This window comes from Neolamprologus brichardi, chromosome 16 (genome assembly GCF_056152115.1).
Source record: "Neolamprologus brichardi isolate AB-2024 chromosome 16, ASM5615211v1, whole genome shotgun sequence".
Lineage (NCBI taxonomy): Eukaryota > Metazoa > Chordata > Actinopteri > Cichliformes > Cichlidae > Neolamprologus > Neolamprologus brichardi.
In genome coordinates, this window is record NC_142119.1 from 7,871,350 (window position 1) to 7,888,908 (window position 17,559).

Here is a 17,559-nt window from a genome sequence, read left to right on the forward strand (position 1 = left end):
TAGAAGTTTCCTCAGTAGTTCAGCTGCCACGAAGCCCGAAAAATTGCACGAGACAAAAGCTCGACTGGCACACGTGAAGAAATCGCTGTGAAAGGCTACTCAGAGGGCTCCCTGTAAATGAATACCACCTCCTGCTATAATCACTCGCAGTGCTGTGTTAAAAATCTGTCCAAGGAGGAAATTGGAAAATCATTTCAAAGGCCAACTCTCAATTTTTTTAAATGCTCATTGTCCACTGTAGTTAAATTGAAATTTGCAGGCGCCGCTCACAGATTCCAGGGAATAGAATCAATTTCTATGCAAATGATTTCATCTTATTCGTTGAGGTTAACAGATCCTGATAATGCGCTTTATCATTTGCTGCAAGATGAGAGATTATGTGAGATGATGGATATGTCGGCGTCAAGAAATCATAATGTTTGACCTTAATACTCTGAGTAAATGTATATTTCATCAAGCCTACCTAAAGAAGAAAGCTCAGCGGGCAGAGCTGCTACGGCTGCAATAATTCTTGCTTTAAAAACCTCAAGTATGCGAAGAGAATACCTCAACATTTCACTGCTGTCTAACAAAGTTCAAACATTCCTGTTAAGCAGCTATATACTGTATGACTTTATGTTGTTGCTCTTTTCCTTTTCTGCACAAAAGCAAAGTTATTTTAGCATCTACAGTTAGAAATATCCATCAGTCAGCTGTGCCGCGGGGAAACAATTATTTGATCCCTAAATTTGTAAGTTTTTATCAAACAAAAAAATCCAGAAAAACACAAACATTACATAAAAGGTATAAAAGAATTTGCATGTCAGTGATGGAAATAAATATTTGACTTGGTCCTTTTCATGCTGGAAACTCGTCCATGACCAGTTGTCAGTGTCCTGGCCGAGGGAAGGAGTCCGAGATGTTACAGTGCGTGGGCCTCTCCATTGGCCCACTCAGTGAGGCAAAGTCATCCTGTACCCCATCAGAAAAACATCCCCAAAGCATAATGTTTCCACCTCTGCAAACACAGTGGCTGAGCTGTTGCCAGTTCTGGTTTCATCTGACCACAGCACTTTCTGAGCCTTCTCTGAATCATTTAGAAGTTCACAAATTTAAGACGGGCCTGTACCTGTGCCGTGGAGCTTTGGGCTGATCCAGCACCTTGGTGATCATCCTCATCCCATGATGCATCCCATGATGGAGCTCCAGACTGAGGACATATTTATTTTTCTTCTCTTTCCAAATTATCGCAGCAGCCGTTGTCACCTTCTCACCAAGCTTCTCGCTGATGGTATCCTGTTCCAGCCTTGTGCAGGTCTCCAGTCTGTCGACCTTTGACACTCTTTGGTCTCACCTGGTGGTACAGAGGTTGGAGCAGAACACTTGATTGGATGGATGGATGGATGGATGGATGGATGGGTGGATGGATGGGTGGATTGATTGATTATGGCACACGATCACACAGCCAGTCTGTGAGAGCCAGTGGATCAGATACGTGTTTCACTTAATGACATGCAAATTCATTTAGCGCTTTTATATAATTTGCTTTTTTGTGTTTCAGGTTAATTTTCAGTCTGAGAGATTGTTCATGTTCACAAATTCAACAGAGAATCAAATCATTATTTCCCCTGTAAGCTGTCATTTATATTGTTTAATCAAACTAAATGTATTTTCTGTTTTTTGCTTATTAGATGCATTTATGTGGATGCAAACAACCATCATGTTGGGGCCCAAAGTTCTTGTTTAACAGTTTTCGTAATCTGCAGCAGGCCCCACACGTGTCCCCCTCACGTGCTGAGCAGGGACGTTTGTTGATCTGTTTTGCTAATTTGCAGACGTCACACTGTCTTGTTGCATCTTATGACTTAAGCTGCTAACAGGGTTTAGCGTTCTGTCGCCACTCATGGGGCAGCCGACAGTTGAACAGTTCTTGGGCCCTTTTGTCACTCCAAACACATGTTTTGCAGCTGCACGTCAGGGTTCAAGAACCAACGTTGTGATGAGCTGGCCAACCCCTGCGATTACTTCTGTCAGAATGAGGGGATGTGCACATTAACAGCTCTTAACAAACCACGCTGCAAGTAGGTCCCTCTCACCTCTCCAGCTGTATTCAGCGCCCACTCACCTCCTTTTGTACACAACCCACCCCCACTCCATTTGGCTTCATTTCAGCCTCAGTCCAGCACATAGGCCTCTCTGTGATGGTGCCTCCTTGTAGCAGCTTGTCATGTAATAAGTCCTGGATATAGTAATGACTCAGCATAGATGGTGGAATCACACAGAATACTATAATATTGTTTTATTAGAATATGTTGACTTATATTTATTTCTGTATGGAAACAACATGACTATATTTGTGACTATTATTAGCACCAACACGTGTTGAATTCGTTCGCTGCAGTAAGAAAGAAAATACTTGACAGCCTTTCTAGGTCGAACACTGATTACAGCACTGATTTAGATACGTTTAGAGACGTGTGCTTGTTTCTGTTCTAAGGTTCCAAAACAGAATTTTGTAGAAATTCTGCTGAGTAGTTACATGTGACAGTATTTCATTTTAACCTTTGGTATTTAAACAACTTTAAAACAGGAAATAGTTTTTATTTTAAACATATTGCTATGCTCATTTAGTTACTTTAGGACACAGCTAGCTGTAGCTCTGTTTCTGGTGGGCCAAGCTAAGCAGTAACAGTACAGGATGCTATTTATGCTTCTGCTGCTTAAAGCCAAATATGGTTCTTATTTCCATGATAAGTGACAGAGATAGTAGCAGCACCAGCAGTCTTTCATGCTAGATAAAGATGTTGCTAATGTATATTAGCACCACTACGTTGTATATAGGGGCACTTATTACATCACCGGCTGCTGCATAACGTTTGTTGCCTCTTACTGCCACCCATCTCATGCAGGCGTCACCTTGCACACATGAACCACGGGAAGATTACAGCATAACACTGTGTGTGTGATGTGGGCATCAGTGCATTTGCAGCCTGTGCATGATGGCTAAATACGTCCTGACCGGTCATTGCACATAATTTACTCGGCAGAACATGTCATCTTTAATCGGTGTTCATATTTAAGGCCTTTAACTTTTACAGCTTAGTCGGGTTTCTTTGTTGAAGGGACTCAGTTCCATCCTGGTTTTTGCTTCTCAAAGGCGGGAAAATGAAGACCCAGGTTACGCCCAATGTCCTAATAAAGTTGTTGTCAAAGCCTGATGTTCTGATTCTGCAAGTGCATGTTATTTAGGATAGTTTCATCCTATCATCACCCTGCCGCCCCCACCAGATCACTCATGCTTTACATGCTTTAGCGTCAGCTAAATCGGACGTCACCTCCTCTAACACGGGTCATGCATCACGCCCATCGGATCCCATTGGAACACAAATGAGATGACGACTTGTTGTCATCCTTTGATCTTTCCTGTTTTTTGTTAATACACTGAATATTCAACATGTCAGTTCACATTAAGCTCTTTACGGACACATGTATGTGCTTAGTGCTCTCTCTCCAGGTGGTGTTTTGTTTGTGTTGAATCAAAGCCGTATGCCGTATGTGTAAGCCACAGTCACATCATGTCGTAGATCATTTTGCAAAGTTGTTTTCTCAGCAGCCTCTCTGCAGCCAAAGTATGCTAATGATAGTTTATTTATATTCTCTTTTGACCTCCTTCAGATGTTCAGCCAATTGGGCAGGAACACAGTGTGAGAGACCCGCCCCTAAAAGCAGCAGATCAGACAATATGAGCGGAGGTGAGGACTGGGAATGTCAAGAAGCCTTAAAATGTCCTGTTTGAATACCTGCATGTGTCACTGGTTCACTGACCTTATTGCATTTCAGTGGAACGATAACTCGTACATCTGAACATCAACAGATTGGCATCGAACTACCGAACTCCTACCAACCTCTGCGGTTTGCATCATTTGAGCACAAAGGGCTCTGCTCAGCGGGGTTTCCTTGTTTGAATTAGAGGGGCTGTAGTCGCCAGCCCGTCAGGATTCAGTAATATGACTCCTCTGTCTTCAACTTCAATTTAAGATTTAAAAAATATATATATTCTGAAGTCGTGCATGTCAGTGTAAAATGTCTTACATTTCTAAATGTGAATGTGCAGCCTGCCTGTGCTGGACGTATGTAAACAGCAAAGCCCCGTGAAGTAAAAACGCTGTTATTTAAAGTGGCTCTGTTCACGCCGCGGTCACTGCGTGAACTCATCTCAGCCCTTTGATGGTCGCTCATCACGTCACACCGCCTTTCCTCTCTCTGTTCCCCAGGGAGCATCGCTATCATTGTGCCTCTGGTCCTGCTGGTCATCCTGATTGTGATGGTCGTAGCAGGTGTTTATATCTGCCGCCGGAGGCAAAGGTACGTCGATAAAGAAATATGTAAGAAAAAGAAGCTTCTAAGCAGTAACAGATGAGAGCTCCAGCATCGCAGAGCTTTGAAGATGAATGGATGCTTTTGCTTTATGAGTGAAAAGTTTGCTTTCAGTAGGAGATCTGAACTCTGAGCCTGTGATAATAATCCATCGTTCATGGCTGTCTAACAAAGTGATATGCTCCAAGTAGCATCGTGCAGCAGCACACTAACAGCATGTTGTGTGTCGTGTTAATGATGATGGGCTCTGCACGGCTCAGGGGCAAGCGTGTGCAGAGGCAGCCCATGACCAACGGAGGGATAAACGTGGAAATTGGGAACCCGTCATACAACATGTATGAAGTGGACCACGACAACCACGCTGATGCAGGCAGCCTGCTGCGCCCAAACTTCACACTTGACCCTCATAAGGTGGGTGTGTGTGTGTGTCACGTGTGCTCACTGAACAACACCTCATTCCTGTTTTGATAGGATGGAATTCAGTGTTTGACTTTATCGAGCTGAAACCAGACATCAAACATGTGGAGTAAAAGTTAATGAGGACCTTTCAGTGGGGCTTAAACATGCAGCTGAATCTGTTCGTATGTTCTCAGATACAAATGTCAGTGTAATTACATTTAGCTACAAACTCATCAGTTTCAGTTTTCATCTCATATTTGATTCAATGTAACTTTTGTTGGGCAGCGTCTGCAGGTCTCTGCTGCATTAAATACTGAAAGCTTAATATGTCTGTGAAGGTTCTCAGTCATCCAGGTCATTGTAGTCAACGGAGCTTGCAAAGAAAAGCGTCTGGACTTAAAGAAGGCCAGACGCTTTTCTTTGCAAGCTCCTTTGACTGAAAGCTTAATAATTTCTCTCTATTTTTGCACATATAAAACTTACTGCACGTGTTTTCCAACTAAATAAAGTTTATACAACCTTAACAAATTTGTACCATTTGATCTCCTATAAGTTGAATTGACAGTACAGCAGATGCTGGCTCCTTTTTATCAGGATATGTAGAGGAGAAATCTTAATGGTCATCACTATATTGTTTTTATATACAGTTACATAGATTGTCTATGAAATACATGTGGCCCAGCTGTAAGAAGGTCGACCAGGAGTCTTCTAATATGAAACTCGTCTTACTGTCCAGCCTCCTACTCAGCGACTCTTCATCAACAACTTCAAGGTCCTTTGAGCTCTACCTTGATGTCTGCAGTGACAACACCGAGCCAGTTTTTTTATAGCCAGCTGAAAACTAGGAGTTATTAGTGTGTCGTAAAGCATTTTGCACTTTTCATGGGAGGATGAAGTGAAGTTGCAAAGAGCGAGAACAGACAGACAGAAACAGTTTGCGTAACAAACTTGACTGATGACGTGACTGTTTCTTGGCTATTTTATTGTAAAATATTTGCATAATGTTGCTTTTAATTTGCCACATGTGTACATCCCTTACTACCACATCCTTGTTAATACTGCAGAGTTTTAAAAGCGATGAGAAAATCTGTTTAGACCTCGATTGATGCCAGCCTTGATGCTGCAGCTATGTTGTCTTTAATTGAAGGGTAGAGCAAGGACAACAGTTCAAATGTGTCTTTCAGATTGGAGAATAATTCAGTGCTGTGTTCTCTGCATCTGGCCCGGCAGCTGCTGGGATGTGATATTTAGAATTGAGATGCATCCGGTGGAATTACATTAGGCTTTGCAGAGATTTTACAATCTCTCTGGCTTGGGCGCAAAAATATACAGATGCCATGAACCTGGAGGACGTCTGTCTGTCTGGTGATTTATTCTCTCCACCCCACACGAACTCCCAGCATATCAAATGAATCCTAACACCCTCACAGATGCAGTTATGTAGCTCACCTGCTGCAAGTTCAAGCCTAATGCTGTTGCTTCTTAAGCTGCCAACTTTGACATCTGCTATTGTGAGTCCAGTCTGCCACCAAGACATGCTGGTGTGAATCTAAATCAGCCTCCATACGTCCAGCTCTCGTGGTACTTGCTAGTTTGTTTTTTCAGTGCAGTTTTAAAACCCGTATTTGGACTGTGAGAGTTCATCTTTATTTATATGGCATGGTGCTTGTTTTGTTGCAGGGCTGGTGTGTAAAATCCAGCGACCCTCACACCTTGGGCATGAATTCTGTACCCAAGGAGGTAATCCCTGGACAGGTGAGTGTTACACACTTTATTTTTTACTCTGAAGAAGAAGAAAAAATATCCATTTTTACATAAATTCACTGGGAGGAAGCTTTGTGTGTTTTGTGTAGCTACATTTGAGTTACATTCTGCTATTTTAAGTACTGTGTAAAATTAAAATCATGCTAATGTTGACATCTGGTATATACTTGCTCCCTTTATCATTTTGTGACATTGGTTTGGGAAAAACAGTCCAACAACCACCAAACTTTCCTTAAAGTTCCAATTATCAACTTTTTATTAAAAAATGACAATTGGCACCAAGTTCAGTTCTGTTGCTCATTTTGCTAATATCTGTGGGCCTGTGGAAAGTTTGCAAACTTTTTTGGTTTCGCTGAGATGCAGCCACCATCTGTTTCCAGCAAACCTCCTGTGATGGAACATCGGTTAAACAATCTGCTAACAGAGCGCAGATCCATCGAAATGGATTCAAATTGGATCAGAACTCAGCCAACAAGACAAAGAAAATTGTACATGAATTTAAATGAGCCCAGGTTTCATTAAAGCTGATGTAAGTGATAGTTTGTATGAGGTGAATCTGACATGAAGACTTTCATGATTCCACAGCATCTATTAAAATGCAACCTCGAGACTCCTACTGTTGTAAAATATCATAAATTAACATTTCTACTTGGCATCTCTTCCCCTGCCTGTTTAGCCCATGAACTACTCCAATCCAGTGTATGCAAAGATCTACATCGACGGGCAAAACTGCCGGAAGCCAGTCATCAGCATCGATGAGAGGAGAGAGCTACTCCCAAAGAAACTCGAGGGGACAATTCATGAAACCGCCGCATAGCCTAACTTTACACTTTGTACTTCTTTTTTTACCACAGTGTAATATGACGGAGGAAACAGGATTTTTCTATTTCCTATGAGGCTCTTAGGTTTTACTGGTTTAGCATCAGCATAATGTCCTCGTCGCTGTGCTGAAGACTTTGATTTTCCACTTATGGTTTGCTTTCTGTTTGTCAGAGATCCATTATACAGCGCTGTCAGTATACTGTATGACACTGAAGTAAAGCTGCTGATTTGCAAAAACTTTATTAACACCTGAAGCCACACTTGTGCACAGTTAAAATGCAGTGCTAGAGTTTGTACCCATACCTGTTTGTAGTTCTAGAGGAAAACGGTTTGGCTTTGTGGAGACGATGAGGGGAAGGGCCGGCTCATTTTATCTGGGAAAAAAAGTATGTATAGTAGAGAAGAGTTGCGTGGGTTTTTCTGTTGTTGTTATTTCATCTGACATATGGACCGGAGAGCTTCACAAACGACAAGTGGAGCTTGATTCCTTTTATTTGCATCCCTGTACCTGACAGCTCTGCTCCGGCAGTGGACACAATAATATCAACACAATCGTTTCTCAGACATTATCTCCGTCTTTCTCATTTCCACGGATTTCAATCTTCAGTCGCCTGTTTCAGCAGTAATATGACGTACAAACGTATCTGAGAGATATTGAAGCCCACCCTGAATGTTTTCAGATCAGATTCCCAGATCCCGTACTGTACGCTGAAAAGACAGAATATCATATTTTTCTAGGTCTCATATATCAACAAATGGATTAAAGATGGAGAGAAGAAAGAGATTTACCACAGCTACAAAAACCGTTACTAAGAGTTATTATAAAACACATCTGTTACTTCAGAAAAGGAAGATGATAAATATAAGAAATTTTATAATTTTGTATTTGATTTGTATGTTGTTTGGCTGCTTGTATTTTGGAAGAAATGTATTAAATGTAAGTAATTTTTATATAAAATGTAAATCGATATTGAATAAAGGGGGCTTATTTCCACTTTGTGTCTTTCTCTTGATCCTCCAAAATGATTATGTTGTACGATGTCGATAATAGTATCTGTGCACTTATATTGTTCAACCAATGATCAAACTGTCAGCTGTTACACATGACTGCTGACCCGACAAGTCAATCAGCAGCGTGAGGTCTTTTACCTGCTGCGCAGAGGAAGGAGGCTGATGGGAGATTATTGGCCTCCCTGTGAGTACAGGAAGGCCGGCGCTATTCATTACCTGGAGGTGGGGACGCGGCGTCGATGCCACCTGCTGAAGGATAATTCAGTCTCCTTTCACTTTACTTACAGCGGCTCTGTCTCCACGCATTTCCCCTCCATTCTCACCATAGCAACCAGAGGAGGCAGCGGCACTCCTGCCCTTTGTCCGTCTGCTGTGCCATCGGCGGGATCTGCCAGCACGCCCAGCTCACCGCGTTTTCATGACGGTACAAATAGATGCTGCGGTTTCCAGCTTCCCTAATTGGCCTGTGCGCTTTGTTTCGCTGAGACATCCGCTGTGATAACAGAGGTTTCCATGCTTTGCTGAGAGCTTGCAACACAGTCTCTCAAACACACTCAGCTCCGCGGCGTGGAAATAGTCAGAGTAATGTGGCGAAAATGTGGCTGTGACTGGCCTTTTTCTGCCAGCGTGGTTTTCTGTGCTATAGAACATTTATCAATAGAGCTGCAATGATGAAGAACGAATTTCAAATGTTCAGCTTTTATGACTGCTGCATTTAGAAGGTCGAGGTCGTTTCCAAGGTTGAGCACGAACGACGCCACGTGACTGTATACGGGTCTTTGATTAAAGCAACAATAAGCCTATAGCCCAGGAGCGTTGTTCTCACAGAGCAGGACATGAGTTTTAATCTGTTCGACATAAATGAAACGGCATAAATGAAACGGCCGTCTCAATGAACCCTCGTGTTGTTAAACGAAACTGTTCAACAACACGAGGGTTCATTTTGTTTCTAATTTTGTTTCTAATGACTCATCAAATACATTATCAGTATTATCATTGACTTAAGCTCTTGTGAATATTACAGTTCTTTAAACTTCTGTTTGTTATTTATGGGCCGCATGTCTCACTAATCTGATCTTCTAAGCACTGAATTAGTTAAAAAAGAAGCATAATTTCTATTTTGACTGTAAGAAATAATCCAATGAAACACATTGTGTGTCTTGTGTATCACAAACTACTACTATGAACATTTGCTTTGAAACCATTTCAAACATATAAACACACAAAGTTGTGTTTCCATTAAAAAATGACAGAATATGTTTTTATGGAGGAAATTAGTCGCACTTCCTTCTGACACAGCTCCTCACCAAAACCACAGGAGATGAAGAAATTATCATCTCATGTCCCTTGAGACCTCTGAGACATACTCCACTTGGTTATCTTCAGGTGTCCCAATATACACCTGTATGTTCCAGGGACAACTAGTCCTGGCATCGCATGTTGCCCATATCTTTAAGCTATATTTAGGCTGCTTGATTAACTCCGCCAAGGACGGTCCCAAGCCCGGCTTTAAAAGGAGGAGGGTGGTCGCCCTGCCGAGGCGACCAGAACCGATAAATCGGGGAAACTTGGCTCGAAACCAATGGAATCCCAACGATCAGCTTTATCAACCAATGCTACCGCCTCCGGGGCAGCTGATGCGCCAGCGCTGGAGACCCAGGGTAGTTTTAACAACCCTCTGCAGCACCTTCCGGTCCGAGGCAGAGCAGTTCCCGTACCAGACTGTTATACTGGGGTCTGTTTCCCTCCAAGCTGGTCCAGTTTACCACTGTGGTCTGATGGAAAGAGTTCAAAGCAGGATTTAATGTCATCGATCCAGGATGCTCTGCAGTCGTCCTGATGACAGTTTGAGCTGAAAGCCTCGCTGACTTGAACGTGACTGCAGACTCAGCACAGCCATCATCTCCATCACTGGATTCTCCTCCTCATTCGTTTCATGGTCTGGATTACAGATTATATTCTGTGTCCTCTTCAGTTCCTGACCTCTCCATCTAATCCAGCATCATGTACACTGCTGCTAATGTAGTAGTAGCAGAAGTATATGTAAGGTATCCTACATGAACATGATCAGTTAGTCATGTTTTACTCATGGATATGAAACCTATTAAATACGAGGTCAGAGACAGAAGAGCGATGTACGACTACACCCATGAATTCATGAAACCGTACACCTGTTGGACACTTTATTAGGAACACCTTGCTGTTACCTTCAGAACTGCCTTAATTCTTCAAGGCTCAGATTGAAGCTGCTGAAACATTTTGGTGCGAGGCAACATGACATCATCGCACAGTTGCTGCAGGTTTTTTGGCTCCACGTCTCCGTCCAAGGTGACTGTGGAGGAACTACAGTGGTGTAGATCATTCACAGAAGATGGTACACATCCCATCATAAAGGGATGGAGATAGTCAGCAACAATACTCGGGTAGGGTGTGGTGCTTAGACAATGGTCAATGGTATTAAGGGACCCAAGGTGTGCCAAGAACACCCTGACACCACCACCACCACCAACAGCTAAAAACACATCTTTTTAAAATTGCATTTTGTTAACTTTTGACTGTTTTTCTTTTTTACCTTGTAAAGCACTTTGTGATCTTTTATCTAGAAATGTGCTATATAAATAAAATGTTACTTACTTACTTACTATCATGACAATAAGACTTTATAGATTATATTTGATTTGTCTGCAGCTGATCACACACGATTAGTGTTTGCTGTTGTTGTTGTGTTCATTTTACAGGCTGTGATAACAGATAACCTGGCATTTTGGGAACTGCTTATTTTAAACGTTCTTTATAAAATTACTGCAAAGTACCAGAGGTGAAATCATTACATTATTTATCAGAAATTCATGCAATAGTTGAACTAATCCTGATCCTGCAATATGACTACAGACCACATGGACCAGATGATACACCTCATATAAAAAGCATTTCACCCTTCGTGTTGAATCCTCCCATTTTCAGCAGTGCATGAATTGTCCTTGTATTGTATTTATATCAAGCACCTCCAGAAATATTCAAATAATGGTGATTACTAAATTAACAAATGTGCAGTAAAAGTCGTAAGGTGGACTGTAACTGGAAATTAATGCATAACATTTGGATGTGAATAATAACACCAGCCATACGCTGTAAAAAGACTTTGCTTCCAGCGTGTAATCTGGCTTATTACACTGGGGTGTTATAAAGACGAGGAGAGCATTCACCCAATGATCTCGCATACGCAAGGCTTCAGCTGACGAAAAGCTCCAACTCATTGAGCAAGACGCTGCTGGGCCTCTCACTCAGCCCTTGAAGTGCATCAAAACAGGAGAAAAACAGGAATTTGAAAGAAAGAAAGCCCTAAACCAAGAGATGCCTGCACTCCCCTCACTTCACCTTGCCTATTGATTTTTTGTCGCTTTTCCACTTAGCAAGCGTCACCATTCTCCTGCATAAACATCAGAAAAACCCAGAGGGCTCATCTCTCGGACAGAATCAATAACAGCAGGAGTCGTATTCACATTATAAACAACAAGTCCTGCATACTCATGCTACAGCCTGCACCACCTAAAGCTGCTTATTGCTCCACGTGCTGCAAGTAAGAGAGAGAGACTGAAAGTGTAAGGTAACAAAACAAGGACGAGTGAGCCGCTGGAAACAGCTGAAAACTTCCATCTAACGTTTTAACAGCAGCTGCTTTCAGTTTGAACCGCTGACACTAACTTACAGAAGAAAAAATTCACTGCATGTTCAGCTCAAGATTAGATAATACAGCACTGATATGAAGATATGAACGGGATCAATATGAAAATAAGAGTAAATAATAAGAACATTCATCTTAGTGCTGGAGGCTGTGGATGACATGTAGGTTTGGAGTCACAGCAAAGACATAAGATGACGTGTCTCCTCAGCAGGTGAGTTTGCTCAGCTGCTTCCCAATCCAAAGATCTCTGGTGCGTTCAGTAGCTCCCAAATATTCCCATGTTTTTCTACAGGCTGTTTACAAAAGAATGGATTATTTTGTTGTTATTGGTCAACAAACTGTCGGATTTACACACATTAAAGACATCTCGAAGTGGAGGAATGTTCTGCATCCTCACAAAACCCGACTAATGACCGGATTAAGACGGAGGAAATGAGGCTGTATTGTAATCCCCTTGGTGAAAGCAGCAGTTTCAATAAGCCTGGCAAATAAATCTGTGGGAGGGTCCACTGTAACACTCCTGCTCCCGGTCCTTGATTATAGCAGCGTGTGGCACAAAGGGCCACATGCGGATCGTGTGCTGCACATTTTAATGCCTTAATCCTGACTCTGTGACACCTGTATTGGCTTTAAAACACTTCTAAAAACTTTTAAGCTTTTCAGAGAACAGAAGAAAAGTGACAAAAGGTAAAGTCAACTTATAGCACTTCATTCATAAAGTGGAGAAAATTACTTTGGTAACATATAAAAAAAACCTGATGGAAACTCTATTAACTTCGTATCCTTCTGCTCTAATCATGATACAAAAATGGAAACATTAATAATTACATGGTTGCAGAGGAATGCTGTGTAACAGCTGGGTGGAGCTCCGACCAGTGACGACAGGTGGACGATGAAAGAAAGAGAACAGAGATGCACCAAAATCATCATCCATCCATCCAGTCTCTTCCACTTATACTTGTCAGGGGTGGAGCCTATCCCAGCTACCAGAGGCAGGGTGAGAGGCAGGGCCTGGATCACCAGTGTAATGCAGCACTGAGCTGTTATATTTAACCTAAAGCAGAAAACGTTCTGAACCCTGAGCTCAGTATTTAATTTCCCTTCAGTTGATAATTGAGCCTGTTAGTCTTACTGAAGCCATATAAGGACAACATGTCCTGAGTGTGAGTAAGTGAGACCAGTTCTTTTTTTTTAATGTGCAAAAATAAATCTTTGGAACAAAAAAGTATCCCTGTTTGGCTTTTATTCATTTAATTTTACATTGAAAATGCTGTTTTTCACTGGCTGACATCCAGGAAAAACACTGATTCAAATGACTGTTCAATACAAAGCTGCTACTAAGTGTCCCGTCACTACTTCTGTTTCTGTAACATGCTGTCAGTTTATTCATATAAGAAAAATTAAACTGAACTGAATTGACTGCAGCAAAATGTCAGAAATGAAAGATAATGTGATCACATCTTTTCTCTTTTCCTGTTTTATAATAATTACATTATTACTTTGTGAGGCGTCTTAATATGCACTGTGTGCCTCCATCTTAATGGCAAAAATGGTAATATGTATGTGTTACTTACAAAGGACCTTAGCTGGAGCCATTAGCCATAGCAATGCCTTTGAAAAGGGCTTATTTCTCTCTATAGACCTCCTTTTAGATGTGCTGAATTAGAGGAGGAGGAGGTGGGTTATGTAGCAGAACAATTGTTCCCCACCTCTGCAATACAGTCTGAGAGGGAAATGAAAGAGGTGGACTGGAGCAGAGGTATTTGTTCTGATACAGGCAGATATGCATGGTGGGAGGAAGTGTGCATTGAGTGGACACATCTAACCTATTGGTCACAGACTGACCGCTTCCACGGACCGTTGTGTGTGATGAATATATATAACAAACAAAGTGTACTCCTCTCTGCAAATGTATTCATGCAAGCAGGAAACAAACGATCATTTTAAGATTCCAGAAGCAGCTCAGGGCTCGCTGCCTTTATCTCCGTCTGCGGCCTCATCACGATTCTTCTAAGGTGGCCTGAAGGAGGAGAGCATTTCAAGCATGTGAGTGATAATGACCAGCAGCCTGCCTCTCTGTGCAATAACTGGCAAGTCCTAGCTCTGTGCGGCTGGAGCAATAATCACCCTATTGGGTTAAGTCCACTTCATGTCAGTTGCACAAGGCCTTGCCAACTTATAGGAGACAAAATCCTGCTGTCGTAGCAGATGTTGAGGAAATGATATGCTAGTTTCTTTTCTTCATGGGGACTGTGATATTTGAGCCTCACAGCATGGCAGAGAGTGCCAGAGCCTCTGACCTGTTCTGCTGTGCGAGGAATACGAGGTGACTGTGAGAGGAAGTTCACCTCAGCTTTGTGAACTGGCTGCACAAATGCCAGATAATTGTGATTCCTGCTCTTGGCTCCTCAGATTTCTATCACTCAGTGCACGTCTCTGTCTCTGGAGTTGTGGGCTTAAGTGAACAGGGGAAACTCTGTATTCTGCCTCTGATCTTTGTGGATCTGTCAATGCCAATATAACCATTTTTATTTGAAAGCGCGGCGAGTTTAGAATTCTCTTTTGTTCCAGGTTGTTCATTTTGTAGCCTCCTGGATGTAGCTGTCGTTGCTACAAGCTTAAAAGTGGTTTTCCTTTAATAAACTGGCTGCGAAAAGAACCGAGGAAATCAAAAACACCCGAAGAAGACAGCGAGAACCTTTTCGTCTACCACAGACATGTTTAGCATTATCTCACAGTCACATCTGCTTTTCAGCTGATAGCCAGTGGAGAAAAGCTGATGCAGTATCATGCATTATACCAGACCACCACTGGTTTGGATAATCTTGGCTGCTGCCAAGACTGTCTTTTATTATGACTTCACACAGCTGCGAGTGATTTTGGCTGTGGTTGTGCTTTATCTTTGTTTTAATATGGATCTAAAATATCTGTTTGCTATGGAAGTGACACTCGCTCACTGGCTTTGCATCATGCATGCAGGTAACACACCTGGTAGACGAGTCTCACAGGTTCAAACTGTAAGCTTCTGCAGCTGGACATATCCAGTCCACCACAGACCGAGCCATAGCAGCAGGAGATGTCCAAACAATGACTGGATATCCAGTCACCGCTTCACCAGTCACAGCAGGCGGAGCAGCTGCAGCTGTGCTCACACTCTGCAGTTGCATAATGTCAGAGATCAGCCTTTTAAAATGCATAACGAGGACTAAATGCATCACGTAAAGTGTCACGTGACACTTTACGTGATGCATTTAGATGTACATCATCTCTCACTCTGCTAGACGCCGCAGTTTCACTTTACTTGCAGTGTGTTAGAACAGCAATGAACCAGCAGGACTGCAAAGCATACAGCAAGAAACACAAATGTTTGTGGTGACGTGAACCACAGAACTGTTTTTGCTCTGTCAAAGGTTTAGTGTAAAAGTGTAACACACACAAATATGACCAAATGCATGATGACATAATAGTGTCAGGGAGCTGGGTCTGTGAGGCAGCATTTTGAGCTTATTTGGCATTTTTTGACTCCTTATGTTGGAGTAATGTTACGTTCTTTTGTTATTGAGTTGAGTTTTAGTCTGGTTCAGGGTTTCCCGACCACTGTGCCGTGGCAGAAATGATCAGGCGTGGTGTGGAAGATTATCTGGTTTCACCTGATTGGTATTGGTTGGACAGATTGGACAGAACAATTACATTCTCTTGCACTAGGGGCAGTACAACCTCTTGCTCCAATTAAATATATTGCTAACTGCCAGTAAAACAGAAGAAGATGAAGAAGAAACCACGCCCCTCCCGCCATGACAGTAGGCCAAAGAAAGCACACGAAAGCGTCAGCTATGGTTCGTACGTGCTGTGTTGTCGGTTGCAACGTTAGATCACACGATAGGGAAGGCAGGAAGCTGGAAAATGGGCTCACTTTTCATCGTTTCCCCTCCTGGAGGCAACGGGAGGGACCTCATGTATCCGATATTACTAAACGAAGACGTCAGGCTTGGATTGCAGCGGTCAGACAGCGGATATCGAGTTCTCTGCCATCCTCAAGTTTTTGTTGGTTTGCTCGCAGCATTTTCTTTCCGGTGAGTTCTAAATTAATTTATACCTCTCTTTATAGGCTTTTAGTGTTATTTTGAATGCGCTGAGGTCATAGATTATAGATAAAACATCCTAATGTGTGATGCTGCAGGGCCACGTCAGTACGAGCCAATACGAGAAGTGCGGAAGTGAGAGGCTTGTGAAATGGGACGGTCTAGCATTCGTTGCGCTGCTCAGGTTGCCTAGCAACCATGATACTAACCACGAGAAACGTTACATACAGCTTTGTGTGACAGAAATGAAGGAGAAAAATGTTTTGTTGGTCATTCATTTTTGTCATGACATCACTTTGATTAGTTGAGTATCTGAGGCTGAGACCACAGGACTGTAAAACATGATTGTTGGGCTTCATTTCTGTACTGAACAGTCATTTCAAGAGTAGTTAGTAAATAACAATTAGCTAATGTTGTTCATGAGACTAAAGTCATCTCACTTTGGTAATGTAAATATAATATGGCCAATATTTTATATATATACAGTGGGGCAAAAAAGTATTTAGTCAGCCACCGATTGTGCAAGTTCCCCCACTTAAAATGATGACAGAGGTCAGTAATTTGCACCAGAGGTACACTTCAACTGTGAGAGACAGAATGTGAAAAAAAAAAATCCATGAATTCACATGGTAGGATTTGTAAAGAATTTATTCGTAAATCAGGGTGGAAAACAAGTATTTGGTCAATAACAAAAATACAACTCAATACTTTGTAACATAACCTTTGTTGGCAATAACAGAGGTGTGGTTCTGGGATCTTTGCTCACAGTTCTCATGATCATTTTGACCCCACGGGATGAGATCTTGCGTGGAGCCCCAGATCGAGGGAGATTATCAGTGGTCTTGTACGTCTTCCATTTTCTGATGATTGCTCCCACAGTTGATTTTTTCACACCAAGCTGCTTGCCTATTGTAGATTCACTCTTCTCAGTCTGGTGCAGGTCTACAATTCTTTTCCTGGTGTCCTTCGAAAGCTCTTTGGTCTTGGCCATGGCGGAGTTTGGAGTCTGACTGGTTGAGGCTGTGGACAGGTGTCTTTTATACAGATGATGAGGTCAAACAGGTGCCATTCATACAGGTAACGAGTGGGGGACAGAAAAGCTTCTTACAGAAGACGTTACAGGTCTGTGAGAGCCAGGGATTTTCCTTGTTTGAGGTGACCAAATACTTATTTTCCACCCTGATTTACGAATAAATTCTTTACAAATCCTACCATGTGAATTCATGGATTTTTTTTTCACATTCTGTCTCTCACAGTTGAAGTGTACCTCTGGTGCAAATTACTGACCTCTGTCATCATTTTAAGTGGGGGAACTTGCACAATCGGTGGCTGACTAAATACTTTTTTGCCCCACTGTGTGTGTGTATATATATATATATATATATATATATATATATATATATTAGGGGTGCAACAATACTTGTATCGATATTGAACCGT

General features: G+C 42.1%; 1 protein-coding gene across 5 annotated transcripts in view; it reads left to right on the forward strand.

Annotated features, from left to right (window-relative positions):
- lrp1bb (low density lipoprotein receptor-related protein 1Bb) overlaps window positions 1-8,335 on the forward strand; it is a 256,409-nt gene extending 248,074 nt beyond the window's left edge. For 4 of the 5 annotated variants that reach the window (XM_087830079.1, XM_087830080.1, XM_087830081.1 and 1 more), the window contains 6 exons: window positions 1,947-2,060; window positions 3,655-3,731; window positions 4,254-4,344; window positions 4,617-4,767; window positions 6,436-6,510; window positions 7,196-8,335. In XM_087830079.1, the coding sequence (XP_087686205.1) occupies window positions 1,947-2,060; window positions 3,655-3,731; window positions 4,254-4,344; window positions 4,617-4,767; window positions 6,436-6,510; window positions 7,196-7,336 (649 nt within the window). In that variant the 3' untranslated portion in view covers window positions 7,337-8,335. The remainder of the gene's footprint in view (window positions 1-1,946; window positions 2,061-3,654; window positions 3,732-4,253; window positions 4,345-4,616; window positions 4,768-6,435; window positions 6,511-7,195) is intronic. The other variant, XM_087830082.1, reaches the window with a different exon arrangement.
- Window positions 8,336-17,559: the final 9,224 nt, after the last annotated feature.